At 39.4% G+C, this 20,109-nt stretch overlaps 1 protein-coding gene across 2 annotated transcripts in view; it reads left to right on the top strand.

Moving 5' to 3' along the window:
* Window positions 1-596: 596 nt before the first annotated feature.
* Window positions 597-20,109, top strand: part of ZFC3H1 (zinc finger C3H1-type containing) — a 38,260-nt gene continuing 18,747 nt past the window's right edge. For both annotated transcript variants that reach the window (XM_048941059.1, XM_048941070.1), the window contains exons 1-12: window positions 597-1,329; window positions 5,576-5,995; window positions 8,901-8,965; window positions 9,244-9,442; window positions 9,641-9,867; window positions 11,895-12,018; window positions 13,525-13,625; window positions 14,441-14,644; window positions 15,245-15,409; window positions 18,075-18,212; window positions 18,546-18,664; window positions 18,983-19,129. In XM_048941059.1, coding sequence (XP_048797016.1) covers window positions 744-1,329; window positions 5,576-5,995; window positions 8,901-8,965; window positions 9,244-9,442; window positions 9,641-9,867; window positions 11,895-12,018; window positions 13,525-13,625; window positions 14,441-14,644; window positions 15,245-15,409; window positions 18,075-18,212; window positions 18,546-18,664; window positions 18,983-19,129 — 2,495 coding nt within the window. In that variant the 5' untranslated portion in view covers window positions 597-743. The remainder of the gene's footprint in view (window positions 1,330-5,575; window positions 5,996-8,900; window positions 8,966-9,243; window positions 9,443-9,640; window positions 9,868-11,894; window positions 12,019-13,524; window positions 13,626-14,440; window positions 14,645-15,244; window positions 15,410-18,074; window positions 18,213-18,545; window positions 18,665-18,982; window positions 19,130-20,109) is intronic.

The raw sequence follows: 20,109 nt of genomic DNA, 5'->3' as shown, positions 1-20,109 counted from the left end.
ATTTCATCATTCTTCTTTGAAACTATTTTAATAGATTCAGCACTGCTTCAGATAGGAGGCGTTGGAGAGATTTAGGACGTGATATACAGATTCCATTACTCTGAATTTGTAATAAGCCACATCACTGAAAGAGCACCTGCTCATAGTCATGCGTTTGTCCCCTCAGGTCAAAAGAAGAGGATGGGTGCTCAGAGGGCCTTGAGCACATCGCTTTGGGCTTTGCAGCACATAGGTATCATCCATTCATCATGTCGCATCATAGAGAAAGGCGTCAGTCTTCTCCAAGATTCAGAAACGTACACGCAATCACCACACGGGCCACGCAGCCGCTCACAACTATTCCACCGCCCTCCTTTTCCAGGCAGCGCGCTTCCCCTCAACAAGATGGCGGCCTCCTCTACCGACATGGCGGTTCGAGTTTCTATTGGCGCCTGCACTCCCACCGGCCTGCTATTGGCTGAGCCACAGATTTTCCCCGCCCCTCTCGGCCCCGTCTCGAGCTGGGAACTACATTACCCAAGGCGCCCCGCGCTTGGGGAGTCGTTTCCAGCCCTCGCGTTCTTTTCGTAGTTGCGTAACGGGGCAGTGGGGACAGGGCGTGGTCTCGCGAGAAGTCCGCACGGGTCGGGGCCGCGCAGGGTGGGCGGCTGGGGAGGGGGCGAGGCGTGGAGCTGCCGTGCGCAGGAAGCGAAACCGGCCGCGCGGCTCTCGCTGTGCCTCTCTTCACCGTTGGCTCGGGCTCCATGGCGGCCGCGGAGGCCGCACCCGCGGAGGCAGCGCTGGATTCTAGCGGGCTTTCCCCTAAGGAAGAGGGAGAGCTGGAAGACGGCGAGATCAGCGACGATGACAACAACGGCTCTGGGCCGTGCGGCGGCGGCGGCTCCGAGCCCGGCGGCGGCCTGGTGGGCAACAGGCCCTACTCGAGGCGCAGGCCGCCTCCTGGCCTCCGCGGCGGCATCTCTCTCTCGTCCTCTCGGCGCTTCCCGCGGTCGCGGCACCAGCCCCCGCCCGAGATGGGCCACCTGCACGGCCACGGCGGTTACCGGCCCAAGGACTCATTCCGCTCCCACCCGCCGCCTCTGCCCGCGCCACGGATGCCGTCGGGCCCGCACTCGGAGACGGGTCCCCGGCTCTCCTTCTGGGAGCGCAGTCACAACGCCCTGGACCGATTCCGCTTCCGAGGCCGGCCCTACCGAGGCGGATGGCGCTGGGGTAGGAGTCGGGGCGGCGGCGAGAGGGGCGGCAACCCGCCGGGAAGGCCGCCCGGAGGGGGAAGCTGCGCTGGCTTCAGCGGCAGCCAGGGCTGGAGAGAGCCCTCGCCTCGGAAATGTATCCTTCCTTCTGCCGGGGGGCGGCGGCCCGAGCTGCCGGGTGGGCCCGCTGTGTCAGCGCTGCGCTACGTGGCCCGGGGCGCGGGGAGGGACGCGGCTCCTTTGGCTGCGGCTCCTTTGGCTCTGCCTCCTGCCGCCAGGGGCTCCGGGCAGCCGGGTTCCCGCTGGGACGGCGCTGCAGCCTGCCCGGCCCGATCAGGGATAGAAAAAAGCATAGCCTGAAACAAAGCCCTGCTCTGTTGGATTCGAGGTGCTGCTGTGCTAGCCCGAAGTGAGCCTTAGGATGTGGTGTCAGTGAGACAATATATGATTGAAGTGTCCTAGTTATAAAACTAAAGCGCTGGGCTTGTTAATTTCCCTTGTTGGGCAATGAAGGATCTGCCCTTCTTTCATTTTCACTTGCAGCCCTTCAGAGGTTATTTGTAGCTAAAGCCAAACTCACATTAAATGTGACTTGGGGCTCTGTACACAGAAGGTGCATTACGTGGGAGTTCAGGTAACATGGAATGCCCTGTTTCTGTTTAAAGCCACACCCAGTGTTTCTTCTAGATATTCTCTATCAGTTGCTTCTGGGTAAGTTTGCTGAGGTGGTTTTCATGGGTTTTAAAGTTTTCTCCCATTAAGAGTAGAAATAGGAAAAGCAGTGGAAAAATCTCATTTTCCAGAAGCACTATAGGAAAAAAACCAATTTAGATGCCAACTGTAACTTTGGGGTAGCATGGCATTGAGACTTGATGCAACTGCCTGAGAACACAGATACTAAAAACAAACAATCAAACCACCCAGCAAAACTTGAGCAAAATAATTAGTGCTTAAAAGTTGTTTTCCAGAATCTTATGCTGCTTTGTTGAATCTGTAGCCATAGTTGAAAGATGTGACTTGTTTTTTTTGTTGTGCTGCTTGTCCCCAAGAACAAGGATTTTTTTTTTCTTCTCCTACTTGTCCTAGGACTTAAGGCTTTGAAAGCTGCTCATTGGTTCCCTGTGCTACTTTGGAGCCAAGATTATGTATCTGTGTCAACCGTTCTTTTTTGGTATGCAGAGAGAATATGTAAATTACTGATAAAGAGCTGTTCTTAATCTTGTCTGGTGATGTTAAGAGTGTTCCTGAAACCTTCATAACTCTTCATTCAAGGATTGTTTCTTATCTTGGAGGCAGGGAATGAAGATGTGATTTGCCCCAAGGTTGCACAGTGCAACAGTGCCAGTGCTGAAAATAGAGGCTATAGCTCTTAGTTCGAAGTGTTGCTCAAAGTAACAGAAAATAGTTACTTTCTGTGTAATTTGCAGGGCAAATATGTTAGTCATTCTCAGCTGATCTTACAATGCTTGATACAGATACAGTCGTCTTGGACACTTTAAGGGATCATACAGAAACTGATAATTTGGTTTTCAAACCAAATGAGCAAGGAAATGAATGAAGTCTTTTATTACTTATATGTAAGATGCACTCTTCTGTTTAAATATTATAGGTGATTTTCTAATGCTGTTGCCCCTTAAGTCACATTTGGTTCTAATGGATTAATTGAGGAAGGCCCATGATTTTCTCTCTAAAATATGAATTGTATTTTTTCATGTCTTTACTATCCAAATGAGTTGGTATTACAGTATCCCTACATATTGAGATATTTCATATTGCTGATGTGAATGGAGGAGGGGTGCAATTAGCAAGTGACTTCAGATGAGACACTCACATGAACTGGTACGAGGAGGTTCACTGCAATGGGTGATATTTGGAATTTCACAGGACAGGTGAGAAATGTGAAGGTCTGCTAACAAATAATGGCTTTTTTTCTTTATCCATGTAACTGCTACTTTGTGTGCGCTCTGTAGGAGTGGAAGTGTAAATGAGTTGGAGTAAGTCACAGTTAAATAATTATTTTTCTTTGGATATTAGCTTTTAATAGATTTATGTTTTTATTTCCTAGCAACTTCAGTGTGGAGCTGTTGAATGAGCCTTCCGTAGAAATTCTTATGTAGAGATTTGTGGAGTTCTGGGTCTGAAACATGGAGCCACAGTGTGACTTAGGGTTACTGTTGAATTATGACCTCTTCCCTTTTCAGTTTTTTTTTTCTGATCAGTTGATCTCTTTTTGGTTATAGTTTGTAGGCTCTCCAGTGTTAATAGAACTGTTGTTCTAATGCACTCCTGTCTGCCTCTAATGGCACTCACCTACTCTTGCACTCTGTATCTAGAGCTATATAAGAAAAAAGCCAGCAAACGTGCATCCATGGAACACTGTTGTGGTTTAACTCTGTGGGCAGCTAAGTATCATGTGACCCAATGGGATGACTGAGAGAACTGAGAGAGGTAAAAAGGTAAAAACTTGAGGGTTGAGATAGTTTAATAAACTGAGAGAGAAATGGGAGAGGAAGGAAAAAATACAAAAGGAAGTGGTGCAAAATGCAATTGCTTGTCACTGGCTGATGCCTAGCTAGCCCTGGAGCAGCAGTAGCTCTCCCCTAATCCAGGCTGTTTGCCCCCAGTTTTATTGCTGAGCACTGTGCCAGGTAGCACAGAGCATCGTTTTGGCTGTGTGGTTCAGCTGACCTAGGTTCTGTCCTCTCCCAGCTTCTTGTTGGTGGGACAGCTTGAAAAAATGGAAGGTCCTTGTTTCTGTGTAAGCACCGCTCAGCAGCAACAAAAACATCAGTGTGTTATCACCACTAATTTCATCCTAAATCCAAAATAAACACCATACCAGTGACTGTGAAGAAAATTAACTGTCACAGCTAAAAGCCAAAACCGCAACAAACACCACATTTCTTATGAGTACCTTTTTGAGAGCTGTAGCAACTTCATTAATCCAAGCTTAAAATAACTTTTCAGAACTTTGTCTTCTGTGACCCAACTCCAGATGTCTCCAGAAACTGTTTCAGTATTGAAATTATCAAATCATTTTTAGGTTTATTTTTATAAGTTGTGTTAAATAAGTTAATCGACTTCACATTTTCCTGTCACTCACGAAATTACACACATTTTGTTAGCAGCAGAAACCTGTGAGTTTGACAGAATTGACAGAATTCTTAGGTAATTTGTGGCTATTTTTCACAAAGCTCATACATTTTGGATGTATTTCCAGTATATTTGTAAAACTCCTCCAGTTTTTGATTGCCTTGTGGATTTAATGTAGTTTTATCTTATGTGCTGACACTTAGGAGAGCATTGTTAGAGCAGGAAATGTTTTGTTATACAGATTCGTTTATGCAGGATAAATAGCAAGAATCTTTAGTCTAAAAATAGTGAAATATCCAAGTTGTTGATGTGTTCTGCTTTTTTCTCTAATCAGGATTTTTTAGATAGGTCTTACCTATCTTAGCTTTTAATTTTTTACTCAAAATACACCATGTTGGAAAAAGCATTTCTCATAACTTACTTTGAGTTAGTGCTGATATTGTAAGTTCAATGAGTCAAACTTGACTCAGTATCCTATGTTTTTTTTTTTTCCTGGGGGTAATTATTTTACTAGATTGTTTATCTTTCAACTTTAAGATTTTCAAGGTAGGAGAAGTAAGAGTTAAACTCAATGATCCTTACAGGTTTTTGTCCAACTTGGGATGTTCTGTGAAGGGTAGCTGTGTGCAGAACACACTTGCATGGTAAGACTCTCGCTAAGAATGTTTCCACTGCCTGCCTTGAACAGCTTGACTACCTATTCCCAGCGGATACAAATTTTCTTGACAACTTTTTCTGACTAATTAATACTTCCAAATCCTCTCCTAAGTGTTTTGATTGCAAGTCTTTAGCCAACATTTTTTCTTCCCCACAGCTGTTGGCTATGTGATGCCTTACCTCGCTTGTTGAGCTCCGGTTTCTACAGTCTGTAATTGTGCTGTGGCTAGATGTTGGCATTTATGAAAGGATAAAATCGATGAGAATGAATTCAACCTATCTTTTTCAGGTGATCAGCTGGGCAGCCGGGACTAGAGTTAGGACCTCTAGGTGTTCAGCTTGCTCTTTGTAATATGGAACCTTCTCATCATTACAGCAGTTGTCCCAAGATAAACAAGGCGTTTCAGGAATTTTAGGATATTTTAAGTTGACGATATGAGAAAAGTGTTTATTTTTTGCTGTCTGTATCTGACAGTGACACATCTTTTATGTGCTGCTGTTATAGATGATATTTTTCAAGCTATCCTGAAGAGAAAACTAAATCAATTTAAGTTCTGTTTGTCATCAGTCTTACCTTTGCTATGTGAATGTTATACATGCTCTTTTCTTACTTTTCTTAACTGGTAATTCAGCCAAAACTTTTGGAAGGTCTCCATCTAGAAAACAGAACTATTCTTCTAAAAGTGAAAACTCTGTGGAAGAAAGTTTTGAGGATCTGCTCCTGAAGTATAAGCAGATACAGTTGGAGCTTGAGTACATTAATAAGGATGAAAGATTGGCTCTGAGCAACAGGGAAGAAAATGAACAACAAGATGATAGTAAAACAGCGGACACTGAGGACCAAATAACTGTAGAAAATGACAGTATTAAAACAGATGCTATAAAAGAAGTTTCTCCTGAGGAGAAAAATCCGGTTATGGCCTTTCAGGCATTTGAACTGAAACCTCTCAGACAAAAACTGCCCACTCCAGCTGAGAGGAGCAGGTTGAAAAAAGTCAAAGAAGGAACAAAGCAGTCGTCGCAGAAATCTGAAGTCACAGAATCGACTCAAGGTAAATACCTGTAAAGTTGTTGTAGCTCGCTTGTTTTGTTATAGTTCTTTTTGCATGCCTTAATTTATCATATTTATTAAGTGTTCGAAAGTATTGTACTGAATAATGTAATTGAAACTAGGATTTTAGTTTAAAGTGATACAGTAAATCTTGCTGTATTGGCTTCCTCTTCTATGTAATTCACCAAAACTGCTTGGAAGCATGGTTGTGGTGTGTTTTGTTTATTTATTTTTTTTTTTGACAGATGAAGACCTTCTCGTAAAGGTCCTTGAAATTACTTTTAAGATGAGCAAACTGAGGTAGTTAGCTTAAATTTCTTAATTTGAGCCTCCAGCTGGTTCTGCTACATGATGTTTAATGTGTTGGAGGATGTGCTGAAAGACGTCACTTGTCATCTTATGGTAGCTAATTTGTCAGTGTGCATAAACTATCAATTTGAGTGGGAAGAGACAAATTGCTAAATGAATGGACTAAAGATACACGTGAGCGATTTGTAGGAACATGAAGAAGGGTGGGACTAGAACACTCAAAGTCAGAATGATCAATTCATATTGCAGAATCACAGAATTGTAGGGGTTGGAAGGGACCTCCAGAGATCATCCAAAACCCCCCTGCCAAAGCAGGTTCCCTACAGCAGGTCGCACAGGTCGGCATCCAGGCAGGTCTTGAACATCTCCAGAGAAGGAGACTCCACCACCTCCCTGGGCAGCCTGTTCCAGTGCTCCATCACCTCACTGTAAAGAAGTTCTTGCGCACATTTGTGCGGAACTTCCTATGCTGCAGTTTCCGGCCGTTTCCCCTTGTCCTGTCTCCACTCAGCACTGAAAAGAGTCCGGCCTCGCCATTCTGCCCCCCACACCTCAGATACTTATAGACCTGGATCAGGTCCCCTCTCAGTCTCCTTTTCTCAAGGCTGAACAGACCCAGTTCACTCAGCCTTTCCTCATAGGAGAGATGCTCCAGGCCCTTCACCATCTCTGTGGCCCTCCACTGGACTCTTTCCTAGAGATCCCTGTCTTTTTTGTACTGGGAATTCATGTGCGACTTCAGTACCAGAATTTAGAAGGGATTTATTTTTAAAAATTCAGTAAAGAGCTAGAGAAAACTGATAATTATTAGATAAACCTTCCTAGATATTTTTCCCCTTGTTTTTTTCCCATTAATTAAACAAAAATTCAGATATTCTTTAAGAAGGAACATAATTTTTAATGGGAGATGTGGGGGAGCATAGGCAGTCAATTTTGGCCATACGAAGAGGGAAAACAGTAGCTTGCAGGAGAAAGTTGCAAGGCAGGAATAAAAGACTATTTCAAAAGCAAGAGAGTCTGCAAGAAAATCTGCTTTCAAAGTTCGAAAGCAGTGAGAATGAAAATACCTGGTCGTATGATAGGGGAAATATATGTTGTAATAGGTGTGCTAAGAACATCTGGATTTTTGCAAACTGCTCAGTTAAACGTATGACGAAGATGACCTGAAAGCAGGCAGAATGCACAAGATGGAGGCCTTTATGGCGATGTTTCCAGAGTAGGAAAGATCTGGATTTTAATTATTGCAAATTAATGAGTAACAAGTAAATGCATGCTACTTAATTATGCATATACTAAGACATCAGCAACTTTTTTTTTTTTTCAAACTGGTTTCTTGGGTGTCCTGACCTTCCAGAGTTGAAGAATTTGTCTTAAAGCTGAGTAAAGCTTATGTATTCTAGAATTGAATCTGTAGTTCAAGTCCACTGCACTCACAGAGGCTTTGCAGTGTTATTCCTTCCTCTCCTCTTGCTTCTCATTAGTCTGTTTTGCCTGTGTCTTCGTCTTCTAGTTTACATGCCATGTCCTTATCTGCATCTCCTTGCTTCCATCCTGTGGACTGAGTGGCGGAGAACTTTGCTTAATGTAGTAACTTCTTTGATTTATCTTTTTAGAATGCAGATGGACATTAAATAATTATTTTTCTCCCTCCTGTGTGTTATTTAAAAAACAAAACAAACAAACAAAAAAACACAAAACATGCATATCCAAACACTTGCTGTGCACTGTTTTTATTTAGGTATAAGCTCTTAGTATATTTTAAGCAACCTCTTTGTGACTTTTCATAAAATACTGAGAAGAAAGCAAGCTGTGCTGACTGCAGTCTTTCCACTGATGTAACTTTCTTGGTGAGGAATTTCTTTGAAGAAAGGCTGATGCAGGAAGGGGTTGCAAAGCTTCTATTTGTTCATAATTGTATATATTTTTCATTATAATTATACAATACAATGTTAAATATACTATTGATTGGTATATAATAATACTATTGTGTTAATCAGGATTGGTTAGATTTATTAAATGATATAGCACTCTGTATGCTGTATGTAAATATGTAAAGCATAATAAACAGATTCATGGCTTTCGGGCAGTCTAAAATTGATTTGCCAGTGTATTTATGGGAAAAGCATTACTATTTGCTTTTCACTTTCATAGGATAACTGTATATTTGGTGTGAAATGAACCAAGTACATTCTTACTGCAGCACTGAGCCTTTATTTCACTCTGCAAACAACTGACCCGTTACTCAAAATATCTGCCAGTGGAATCTGAGATGCTCAGAGCAGTAACTGATGCAAGATGCTGGCTAAAGTGGATGGCGAGAAGCCTTGCTCTCGTCTTGTTTCTTGATCTGTTCTGCTCTGCTTGGGGAAGTAGAGCCAGAGGACTATTTGAAGAGTCAAATCTTGCCTTAGGTTTATCCCTTCTTGATGATGCAGATATGCCATTAATGGTTTTTAATGTATACATATAACTTAAAATTGTAATTCTGGTAGTGTACCATTGATATTTTGATATATGATTCGTTTCTGTATTTAATTCTAATATAGTTCTGTTGTTGCATGAGAAGCAACTTGCTCAAAACCATTCTCTTTTGAAAGGTGCAGAAGACAAAGAACAAACATCAACGCGGAAGCCTAGCAGTTCAGATGTAATCTCTGAAAAGGTAAGAAAGTAATCCCCAATATGTAAGGTATCATTGCTTTATGGTATTTCTTACGATTTTTTTCCAAACTGTGGTTCAGAAACATTTCAGTGATAGAAGCGGTTGATTCTACAGGAACAGCACTTCACCATTAGAGCATTATTTTAATCTTCTTTTAAGAAATGTAGAGACAGACTTTAAAAGACTTTCCAAAAATATTCACTTACTAAATGACTTACTAAATGATACTTCTTGACTTTGTCTCATCTTTTTTTTTTTTTTTTTTTTTTTCTCTCAAGAAACTGCTTGATGAGGAGGAGGAGATGTCTGAATTGCAGCTTAGGCTTCTTGCACTTCAGTCTGCTAGTAAAAAATGGCAACAAAAAGAGCAACAGGTGATGAAGGAAAGCAAGGAAAAATTAACAAAAACGAAAACTGTAACACAGAAGGTCAAAGCCAGTGCAAAAGCACATTCAACAAAAAAGACAAGTTCTACAGGTAATAAGTTAATGTTACTGAAATTGGAAACTACAATGGATGCTCTGAAAAAAGACATAGTGTGTTTTGTGAAACAGTGAATTATGAGCCATTAATCCTTCTGGAACGGTCTTCATCTACTAAGAGATCCTGAAGATTCTAGGAAGTGGGAAACTATTTAGTTAAAGTAGAGTTAATCACTTATCTTTTTATTTAAAGGCAAGCAAACTTTGAGGAAACAACAGACAAAGACATCAAAGAAGATACAGCAACAAAAGGAACAAGATAGGCGTCAGAAAGAGGAAGACCAGAGGAAACAAGAAGAGGAGGAGGAGAGAAGAAAGAGAGAAGAAGAAATCAGAAAAATTAGGGACCTCTCAAATCAAGAGGAGCAGTACAATCGGTTTATGAAGCTAGTTGGAGGAAAAAGGAGATCAAGAAGCAGGGTAATGAATTTGTAGTGTCACGTGTCGTGGTTTGTTTGGGATTCATGACTGATTCCTGTCTTCATGCTCTTCCTGATTTCACTCTCGCTAACCCTTCCTTATCCCCTTAAAACTCAAAGTACACGGGTCACTCTGATAGTGCTGCCTCTTGTTTCTTTCTATGGAAACTACAGCAGATGCAAAGAGCACAATAGCCCTGTTAGAGCAAATTCTCAGTTACAAAATGCTTTCTCAATATAGTTACCACCATAAGTGATGAACAAGAGCCTTTCTGCTGCGTTCATTGAAATCTGCACCAGCAGATGCCCTACTGTTGCCACTGCTGAAACGCACCACCCACTGCCTCATTGTGCTCACAAACGTTGAGCTCATAAACGTTGAGCAAATGGTGATGAGTGTCAGTGGGTGCTGTTTTTCTGCATGGAAGAATTCAGTGATACATCTTTGTTGTGTATGCAGTTCCATGTCAGATGCCATTGTGACAGACTGCCCCTCTGTTGCATGGCAACAAAACGTGACAGGATATTGGTGGGAGGATTCAACCTGTACTGCCATACCACCAACGTGCACCTCTGACATTGTGGTTCAACAGAATAAAATAGGAGGCATTACTTTTGGAGCCACTCACTTATTCCAATGGTTACAAAACTTTTATGCCTTTCTAGATAGATACTGCCTTTGGTTTTAGTAAGATGAGTTTTGTATGAATTGTAGACGTGCGGCAGGTTAATGATATTTTCCTCCTAGAGATGTTTAGCTGAACTTTTTTTTTTTACTTTCTTTGCTTAGATTGCACTTCTGTCTCCACACTTTTAATTTCTTTGTCTACAACCTCAGTGACCTACTGCTTTCAAAATGTCATCCAACCTTTAATTTCTTGGTAGTATTTTTTTAATCTGTCAAGGTACTAAATATGCCCAAACACCAAAAAAAAATTACTTCAAACCTCACTACAGGATGACAGAGTTGTGTCAGCTTTCTGAAGGGCTAGAATTACTGCAGTGTGGTCTTGATGCACTTCTAGGATGTTTTTCCTCCTTTCTTGCAACTAGTGAAATGCACTTGAATCATCACATTCTGCCTTTAAATTGTAGATACATTGCAGAGAAAACAAAAAGGCAGTATTTCTTCAGTGTTGGTTCTTTCATCATAGAAACTGCTTACAGCAGCTGCATCTGTATCAAGTGGTTTGTGCTACTGGTGCTGTAATTCCATTTTGCATTAGAGCTAGGGGAATTGTGACTCCCTGTTTGAAGTAATTTTATTCAAGACTCCCATGAGATGATGGGGAAATTGAGACTTGAAGTGTTTAAACATTCTAAAAGCTACCAACTGATGTACTGTATGCCTCTTAAGGATGCAAAATGAGGAGTCTTATGAAGTAACGTTTACCTGTTCTGTGTCTTTTCATTTCTGAATATTAATTCCCACTCTGAATTACTTCAAGTTAAATTTAAGTCTCTTGGCATTATGTAGTGTGATATGTGTCTCATGTGGGACAAATTTGTGTCCTGAAACAGCAGTCTTACAACAACTGGAAAGTGTTTCAATTAAACACACAAATTCAGCCTTGTTGAAGATTATCTATGTACAATTTCGAGTTCTTTCTAATAAAAAGTAGTTTAAATGGTCTTGTTAGTTACCATGGCATATTTAACAGAAATGATCAAGAATTTATTTCCTTTCCAGTGTTTAAGAAACATGTAACCTTGGCAAATTACCAGATAAATGACTTGATAAATATTTAAAAATTGCTTGAGTATATAAACTTGGTAGGCTTTCCTCCTTTCCCCCTCCAAACTTCTAAGAACTCTTTTAAAAACTGTTTGAAGTCACTACCTGCAGTAGATTTGATTGAAACTTAGTATTCAATTCAAAAGCTTTTTTTAATAAGCTGAGTAAATTGTATTTATAAAGTAATTAGAATACTGTTACAGGGCCTGTCTATAAAATGTTCTATAAATAGGTTTGCTCTGAAATAGTAGTGTAAGAACAGCTAAATAAAGTACTCTCATTGTTGCTTTCAGTCTTCAGATACAGACTTGAGATGGTCTTTGGATAAACAGCCTACGGATAGTGCAGGAGGCATATATCAGTATGATAATTACGATGAAGTTGCCATGGATACAGATAGTGAAACTAACTCTCCAGGTAAGAATTCCTGTTATTTATAAGATGATTGATTAAAAGGTAGGAAATGAGCAGTTATTTTGGAATATGATATACTAGCTTACATTAAAAAGAAAAAAAGTTCACTAACTGACATGCTAATACTGACTGTTATTTCCTTTCTATCTCTGCTGTAGTGATGATTTGAAGGTGCCCAGGGTTCTCATGGTAGTACTGTGAAATCTTTATTTATTTTTTTACATTCCAAAGCAGTTGTGTAGAAATCTGAGGCCCGTGGGTGTTTTATGCAAAGCTGCAGCTTACCCAGATAAGGGCCTGGGGTCAGTATTAGTGTTAAATGGAACATGAGTCAGTAGTACACCTTTGTGAGATAGAGGCCAGCTGCAGCCTGGGTTTGAGCACTGAGGCTATAATGGCTGAGCAGAGTGGTCGAGGATTGAGGGAAGTGCTTATTCCCCTCTCAATTTAGGAGACTGATTTGTCTTTAGTTTTCAACTACATGAAAGATAATGTATTGGAATGAGTCTAGCAGAGGACCTCTAAGTTTTTTGGGAACTGAGATGTGTGATTTATGGAAAGAGAACAAAAGAGGTGAGACTGTGTTAAGAAGGCTGAGGCAGGTCTTTATTGCTGTCTTCAGCTACCTCGTGGCAGTTATAAAGAAGATAGAGCCTACTCTTCTGAGGACTGGGCAACAGAAGGATAAGGGAAAATGCTTAAGTTGTTACAGAAGAAATTTTACCTATAAGGGCAAATCTTCACAGAAACAATTGGATACTAAAACAGGTTGCCTCAAAATGTGAGAATTCAGCCCTTTAAAGATACTTGTAACTTGACTGGATGTATCACTTAGCAAACTTTAGCACTGTTTTGACCCCCTGTGTTAAGGCAAATGACTTCAGAGATTTCTTCGAACCTAAAATATTTAATGACTCTGAGATGCTTTTAAGCATTCAGGCTTTTTTGTTCCATGTGAAAATGCTAAAGAAGGTGTAGTGTTGCAAGAGCTCCATTCATCAAAATACTGCATTAGTAATTTTTATTCTTTATTTTCCTTTTTTTTTTTCCTGTTCTTAATCTACATTATACATTAATTTGCTAAAACAATGCTCTGCTACATGATACATTGCTTGATGAAGCATCTCACGCTCTAATGTTTCTGAATTCAGTGTGTACATCTGATCTGCCTCAGCCCTTATTTGTACTGTAGTTTTGGTGTGCAGTAGCCAGGAGTCGCAGAATCACAGTCACTCTACTGAGATTTGTAGTTTAAGAATGCAGATTCTGACATACTAAATAAAATATGACTTGGGATGATTTATCCCTTATTAGCTCAGCGGTACTGTTTGGGAGTGCTTGCATTTTGTATGTAACTTTTTTTGTGCATCTGTGACTTACATGCACTGTCTGCATTTCAGGCTGATAAACTAAGTGCTGATTAATTAAAAGGAAATAATGGGCTGCTGCTGTTTTAGTAGAAGCATGAGTTTAGTATTTCTTACACTCAGTTGCTTCTTTTTATTACAGCTTCCTCTCCAGCACAACCTCCTTATTTTGAGTGTCCAGTAGGATATTATCCACCTCCAACAATACCACCAATTTCCTTGCCACTGCCACCTCCAATTCCAGTAAGTAACGTTGAACAAAGTGTTTCTGAAATTATTCTCGTTTTATTTCTAATGCTAAGGTTTTATCAAACGTACATGTAGTCCTGAATTATTTGATTACTTGATTTGATTGTCCAATATTCTTTTTTGAATGATAGTTTCTGTTCAGTTAAAGTTTAATGTATTGAATAAAATTTTTTTCTTGACTGTTAGTGGTGCTACGTGGTTTCTTAGCAAATAAGTTTGTTACCTAGGGGGGAAAAAAAAGCCCTGTAGTTTGTCACAGTCCTTTCACACTTTGATAGAAACAGTCAAAAGGCACAGTCTTTGTATCACAGAGTACCCATGGAAATGAAAGTAGTTCCCCACCTCTTTTCCTCAGTGAGTGTTTTTTATTCTTACTGGGAAAGCAACAGGAAAGGAGATGCTTATTTTCCTCTGTTCTGGTGCCCTCTGAATTGTTTTGAGTGAAGAAGTGTGGAATTCTGTTGGCAAGATGAACTTGTTAAACCTTTTTGGGACTGCTTTTTAAACAGTTTGATGCAATCCATTTGCCTAACCTGTCAGATCAGCTATATTTCTGTGACTAGACTACCCCTGGTTCTGAATTTTCATGTATAGTTGTATGTCTGCGCTACTTTCATCTTCCAAATGTAATTTTGTTGTTTCCTTTTTTTTATGGGGTTATTACAGGCACTTAGCTACAGCCTTTGATATTAGTTTAAATCCACTGCAGTTTAATTTTAAACCATGAAATAATTTAGATAGCATAACCTCTTGTGAATAAAATAATAAGCTTCAGAAGTCTCAAGCCTTTATTTTTTTTTTTCTTTCAGCCTCTACCATCTTTGAGCCAACTCTATATGGAGGGTATTTCTTGTGTTTCTCTTGAGCCACCCCCACCCCTTCCACCTCTTCCACCTGAAGAGCCTGAACAGCCACCAAAACCTCCATTTGCAGATGAGGAAGAAGAAGAGGAGATGCTCTTAAGAGAAGAATTACTCAAGTCGTTAGCTAACAAACGGGCTTTCAGATCTGAGGTACTTCATTGGGTTTTAAATGTAAACCTCTAGGTGGCAATCTTGACCAAAACTTAAATGTGAACTTCGGGGGATTGAATGCTGCTTTTCTGATGTCTTAAAAATCGATGTCTACCAACTGAAAAGAAATCAAAGTAAAACCAACTCCAGGGATACTCTTTGAATTGTAACTTGCAGCTTACTATTTATTTATGACGGGGTTATGAAACTCTTAAATGCCAAAAACTTGAATATGCTGGGAGAGATAGGGATTTTCTGCAGAACTGCTTATTTCATTTGCTTAACTTCATTTCAAACTTACAGTGAGAGGAGTTGGGAGGCCTGTAACTTCTAAAAGATTACGTCTGATGTGTGTGATCTTTTTTTTTTTTTTTTTTTTTTTTTTTTGACAAACAAGGTTTATGGTTTTGGAGATTGGGATTGGTTTAAGTGTCATGGCATTTTGGCATTATTGCAGTGTTACAAGCTTTATCTGATATAGTTGTATAGTCTGTTTCATGTCTTGAAACTTGAAATTATGATCCAAACAAGATCATTTATGCTTACATTTGTCTTGTAAAGTACCCGTGTGTAATGACTATTTTTATTTTGTTTTGCTAGGAAACTTCAAGTAACAGTGGTCCTCCTTCCCCTCCTGTTCCAGATAATTTGCAATCTGTGCCAAGAAGCAATCTGTCTGCTGTCAGTATTAATACTGTATCTCAGCCACGAGTACAAAATACAAAGTTTGTTAGAGTACCAAGGCCTCCACGAGCAGTGATCACAGTAAGGAAATATTGGTGCTTTCTCTTAACAGGACTGCAAGTTGGAGTTGAATTCAATTTGGGGGAAGAGCAAATAGATGAGAATTTTTTTTTTAAACTAGGGATGCAGGATGGAATGGTGGAGCTTCAGTTAAACGTTTGAATCATTAGTAACTTTAATCCATGTTCTCTTCTGGAAATAATTTGATGCTGAATTAAGAATCTAACAGCATGAGGGAGCATCAAAACACACCCACGCTTAGCTGAACTGGAAAATGTGTTTCTTTTTTCACTGTAGAAAGGAACGTCATTTCTGCTAAACCAAACTAATAAGTTTGGAGAGTGTACTGGTGAAGTCTAGCTGCAGTGTTTATTACATGGAATCAGAGCAGGATCAGTTCACTTTAAGGTGCTTGAGGTACAGATCTGTGCTTGTTGCTAGTGTAAATTTAGCTGATCTCTGCTAAAGCTGCATAAATTTCAGGTTTATGAAGCTTGGATTTCAAAGACTCTGTATGTAGTTCAGTTAATCCTTTTTTCAGATTAGCATGGACTGAAACTGTGGTAGCTGGCCAGAGTAACCCCTCAGTTGCTCTTTCCCCTCAAAAGGTGGTCTTTCTCTTACTCCTTGTCAGATAGTATCTCTCTTCTTGTAAGCTGTCATCTGGAGCATCATTCCTGTTCCTTATTTAACTTTCTGCGTTAGTGAAAAAACTAAACTTTATAAGGGGTGTAAAGAACATTTTCTTCTGCAGAGGTGGTGATGGGGTTGGGTAGTGTTTTTTTTTTTCTTCTTTTTCAGTGAACTGTGAGCATCAGCACAGAACAGGTGACAAATGGCATGTCTGTCAGTGCAAGTTTAAGGAGAGGAGGGTGTTTTTCTCTTAGAACAGCAGCAGATTTCATTACATTAGCTCCAGTCACATTCTGTAACTTGAACTTCACTTGAACAGCATGTCTAACTTTAGTTAGCATTTGATTTGTGGTGTCTGCAAACATCTTGGATTGTTGGAAGCATGTTATAAAAAGTGTTTGCCTGTGTTGTGCCAAATTAAAGTCCATGTAATATTACACTGTTACTGTAGTGAGCAGTATGATTAATATCGGTGTTTGGTGTCTTTGTATTTATTTTATTTTTACTACATTTGGAGGAACACATTATCTTTAATCTTGTTATTCCTTTCTACGGTCGTTAAGCTTACATTTGTGTGCTTATACATGTTTAAATACTAAACGTGTGATGAAACAAAAAAAAGCCTTGAATAGCCATTTATTCTATTGGTCTGCATTATCACAGATGAGAGGTGCTTAACTGAAGGTGCAGGAATGAGGGAGATTATGTCACTGGGAAGTTGTCAGGCAGTTTGAGTAATGTAATAAATGTCTCATATAAGTTACGGTGATGAAAGGCATTGCTGTAACACCTGGAAAAAGGCTGGATTTGATCCTTCCCTCTGTCAACTTTTCCCTAGTAGAAAAACAAAGGGGAGATTTAGGGACAATTCATCCTGCCCTGCTGTGCCAGAATTTTAGCAGCTTTGGTCTGTGAATGTCAAAAAGCCAGTGATAAGGAAGTGATATTTTGGGCATTTGAAGAAGGGTGGAAAGCCCAATTTGATCAAGTAAGATTGACCTGGAAACGTAGTCAGAGAATAATTGAGAGGGGAAGAACTTGGGATTTATTATGTTTTCACGAACCAGTAAAAATTGGAATTGCACCACTCTGCTGTGGTGGTGCAGGTACTGCAGCTGTAGCACATTCAGAAGCAGTAGATATGATCCTTATTATGAGAATATCAGAAAGAACTTTGTTTTCCCCTAGTAAGTGGAGGATTTCTTTGGTGTGCACTTTAAAAGGCATGTAAAACTTCAGACTTGTATTGATGTAAAAGTTAAACTTAAATCTGTATTTCATTCACTTGACTTATACTGGGAGATGGGAAAGTGATTCTGGGAAATGTGAACTGAAGTTGCTTATTTTCCGACTGCAGCTTCAGAACATCTGAGACTAATCTCCTTGTTTCTACATCATTCTTTGTGCTGATTCAATTATTAATGCTGTCAAAAAGTGATTAATCTTGGAGCCTGTGTTCTCCGTGTGCATTTGTGTTCTGCCAGTTTAACTGCATGAGCAGCTCACTGTGAGGTCAGCTGACTCTAACTGTGGGCTGGGACAAGAGGCATTGCAAATGTGTGACAGTCCTGGTCTTTAATAGTCTCCTTTACAGCATTTCTAGGGTAGACTTCCCTGCTATCCTTCAGTTTGTTCACAAAAACTGCTTGTAAGTGGCAGATAATTCTCCTTAAAATGGAAATAATTTATGAAATTATAGGAGTGAAATATTTGTGATTCATGTATTATGACTGTGAAGCTACAAATATGCTGTAGGTACTTGGGAGTAGGAAGAAAATATTGATGTACCTTTCATGTTACATTATCAAGGATGGATGCTAGGGGAGATGCACAGGTTAAGTTTTCCCTCACGCAACATGAAATTAGTGTACCATCTTGTGCCATAATGAAGGATTTTAACTTCCTTTTCCTAGTAAACGAGTTCAGTTATCTCTTTGTAGTTTTTTTAATATAACTTTTTTTTAAGTTATTTTTAATATGTTTTTTATATTATATATATTTTAATATGTTTTAAAGTTTTTTTTTAGTATAACTTTTTTCTTCTTCTCTACAGCTTCCAAAACACAAGTCTGTTGTGGTTACGTTAAATGATTCAGATGATAGTGAGTCTGATGGAGAGCCATCTAACTCAACCAACAGCGTATTTGGAGGACTAGAATCCATGATAAAAGAAGCAAGGAGAAATGTTGAGGTAAACTATCAATATTTAATAGGTTTATTTTGTAATTATTTTGCTTTGTTTACAGAATTTAAACTTTTAGAGTTGAATCAAGAAACAGTTGGATTACATTGGAAAAGGGCAAGAGTAGATAGATTACTCCTATCTGAACCATCAAATTGTAATTTGCATAAGCTATTCATTATTTCAGTTCAAATTAAAAGCATGTTTAGTTAATGGTAAAATAAGTAGTTGGTTAAAAGTCTTGTTAATCTTGAACAGCTTTAAGTTTGTGCTGAAAAACAGTTAATAGCTGTATTTGAAACTTGCATGAGAAGTACTGACTTCAACTTTTCTTTATAAAAGGCTTCAAGAATCAAAGCTCCTCCAAAATCGGAAAAGGAAAATGATCCAATGAGAACTCCAGAGGCTCTACCAGAAGATAAGAAGATAGAATACAGACTCCTAAAAGAAGAGATTGCTAGGTACAAGCGAGTTTGATTGTTTTTAAAGTAAAATGTACATTCTTTGTAGGTGTTTGGTAGTGTGCTTTTGTGATTAGAAAAAAAAATAGAGGTTTGAAGACGTTACTATTATCTACAGTCTTTCCACCATGAGTTTTTGGTAGGACAGCTGAAGGAGGTCATTAGATTCAAACTGACTTGCAGAAGATATTTGGAGTTGTGGAAGTTGTATTCTTTAAATTGAAAGTCTTGCACTGCTGCTTTTTATTTAGAAGGTTTTAGAAGTTAGGAATTAACGTTGAAGCTGCTGAAAATCTTTGCTTTTGACATACGTTTTAGTCGTGAAAAGCAACGTTTAATTAAATCTGATCCACTGAAGAACAGTTCATCCCCTGCAAATTCTGATGGTGAAGTTGATGGAATTGGGAGAATAGCAGTAGCAACAAAACAAGTTACTGAAGCAGAAGCGAAGCTGAAGAGAAACAAGTGAGTCTCTTTCAGTGTCACATGCCCTGCCTTGTTTGCTTAGAATGATGAAAGCTCCAAGTATGTGTTTATTAATGTGTAGTCACTGAAGGTACAGCAAGCGTTTGTTTTTTTTTTTTGTTGTCTTTAGTTGTTGAACCTTGAATTCTGTTGCTATACAGAAGGAGCTATGTTGAAGGGCAAGTTTGGTGTTCAAACCTATTTACAAGTTATTACTCACAGTAACAGTGTTCAGCTGTTTTTACATTCAGTGACTAGAACTTTATCTGTTCTTAATAACTCTAAAATAGGGGAAAGGGAGTATGGTTTTTTCTGGTCAGTACACTCGGAGGATAGCATGTTTCAATTAGATATTCTTGATATAAATGAATTAGTATTTTCTGCAGGTTAGGCATGCTGTTTAAAGCTTTTCCTGTACACCTTTTCTTTTAGTATGCCTCTTCCATGCTTCTCACCCTTCCTTTGCCATGGCAAAGATCATAGGTACTTTGCATCCTACATTTTGTTTTCATTGTTGCTTTATGATGTGTGGACTGGTGAGGAAACTGACTTGTGTTCAGATGTATATTGAAACATGTTCATCCCCCTTCCTTTACTTAATTCCATCTCTTCTTCCTTTATTTACTTCCATCCATCAAATTCTTCATCTTTGATTACTCTACTATTCTTTAAAGCTACATCTTGCAGTGTCTTGAGGTGTTACATGGCCTAGGAAAGAATTGGGTTGCTGAGTAACACAAGGCAACAAAATGTGGTTTTTGGATGTCAAAAAGAGTATTGAAGATAGGCCACTTCTTACCTTTCTCTGTTCAGCAGTACAAATCTGGTGAAAACTTGGAGACTGAATTATTTTATGTAATATCAGCACTTAATGTCTCGTGGATGTTAAGACTATTTGGAGACACTTAGGTCTTTGCTAGAAGTGTTGGTAAGCATCACTCTAAACACAACTTGGTTTCTAAATAGAACAGTGATATCTC

The sequence above is a fragment of the Lagopus muta genome, chromosome 1, assembly GCF_023343835.1.
Source record: "Lagopus muta isolate bLagMut1 chromosome 1, bLagMut1 primary, whole genome shotgun sequence".
Taxonomy (NCBI): domain Eukaryota; kingdom Metazoa; phylum Chordata; class Aves; order Galliformes; family Phasianidae; genus Lagopus; species Lagopus muta.
The sequence above is the reverse complement of the archived record's forward strand: the minus strand, read 5'-3'. Positions and strand labels throughout refer to the sequence as shown.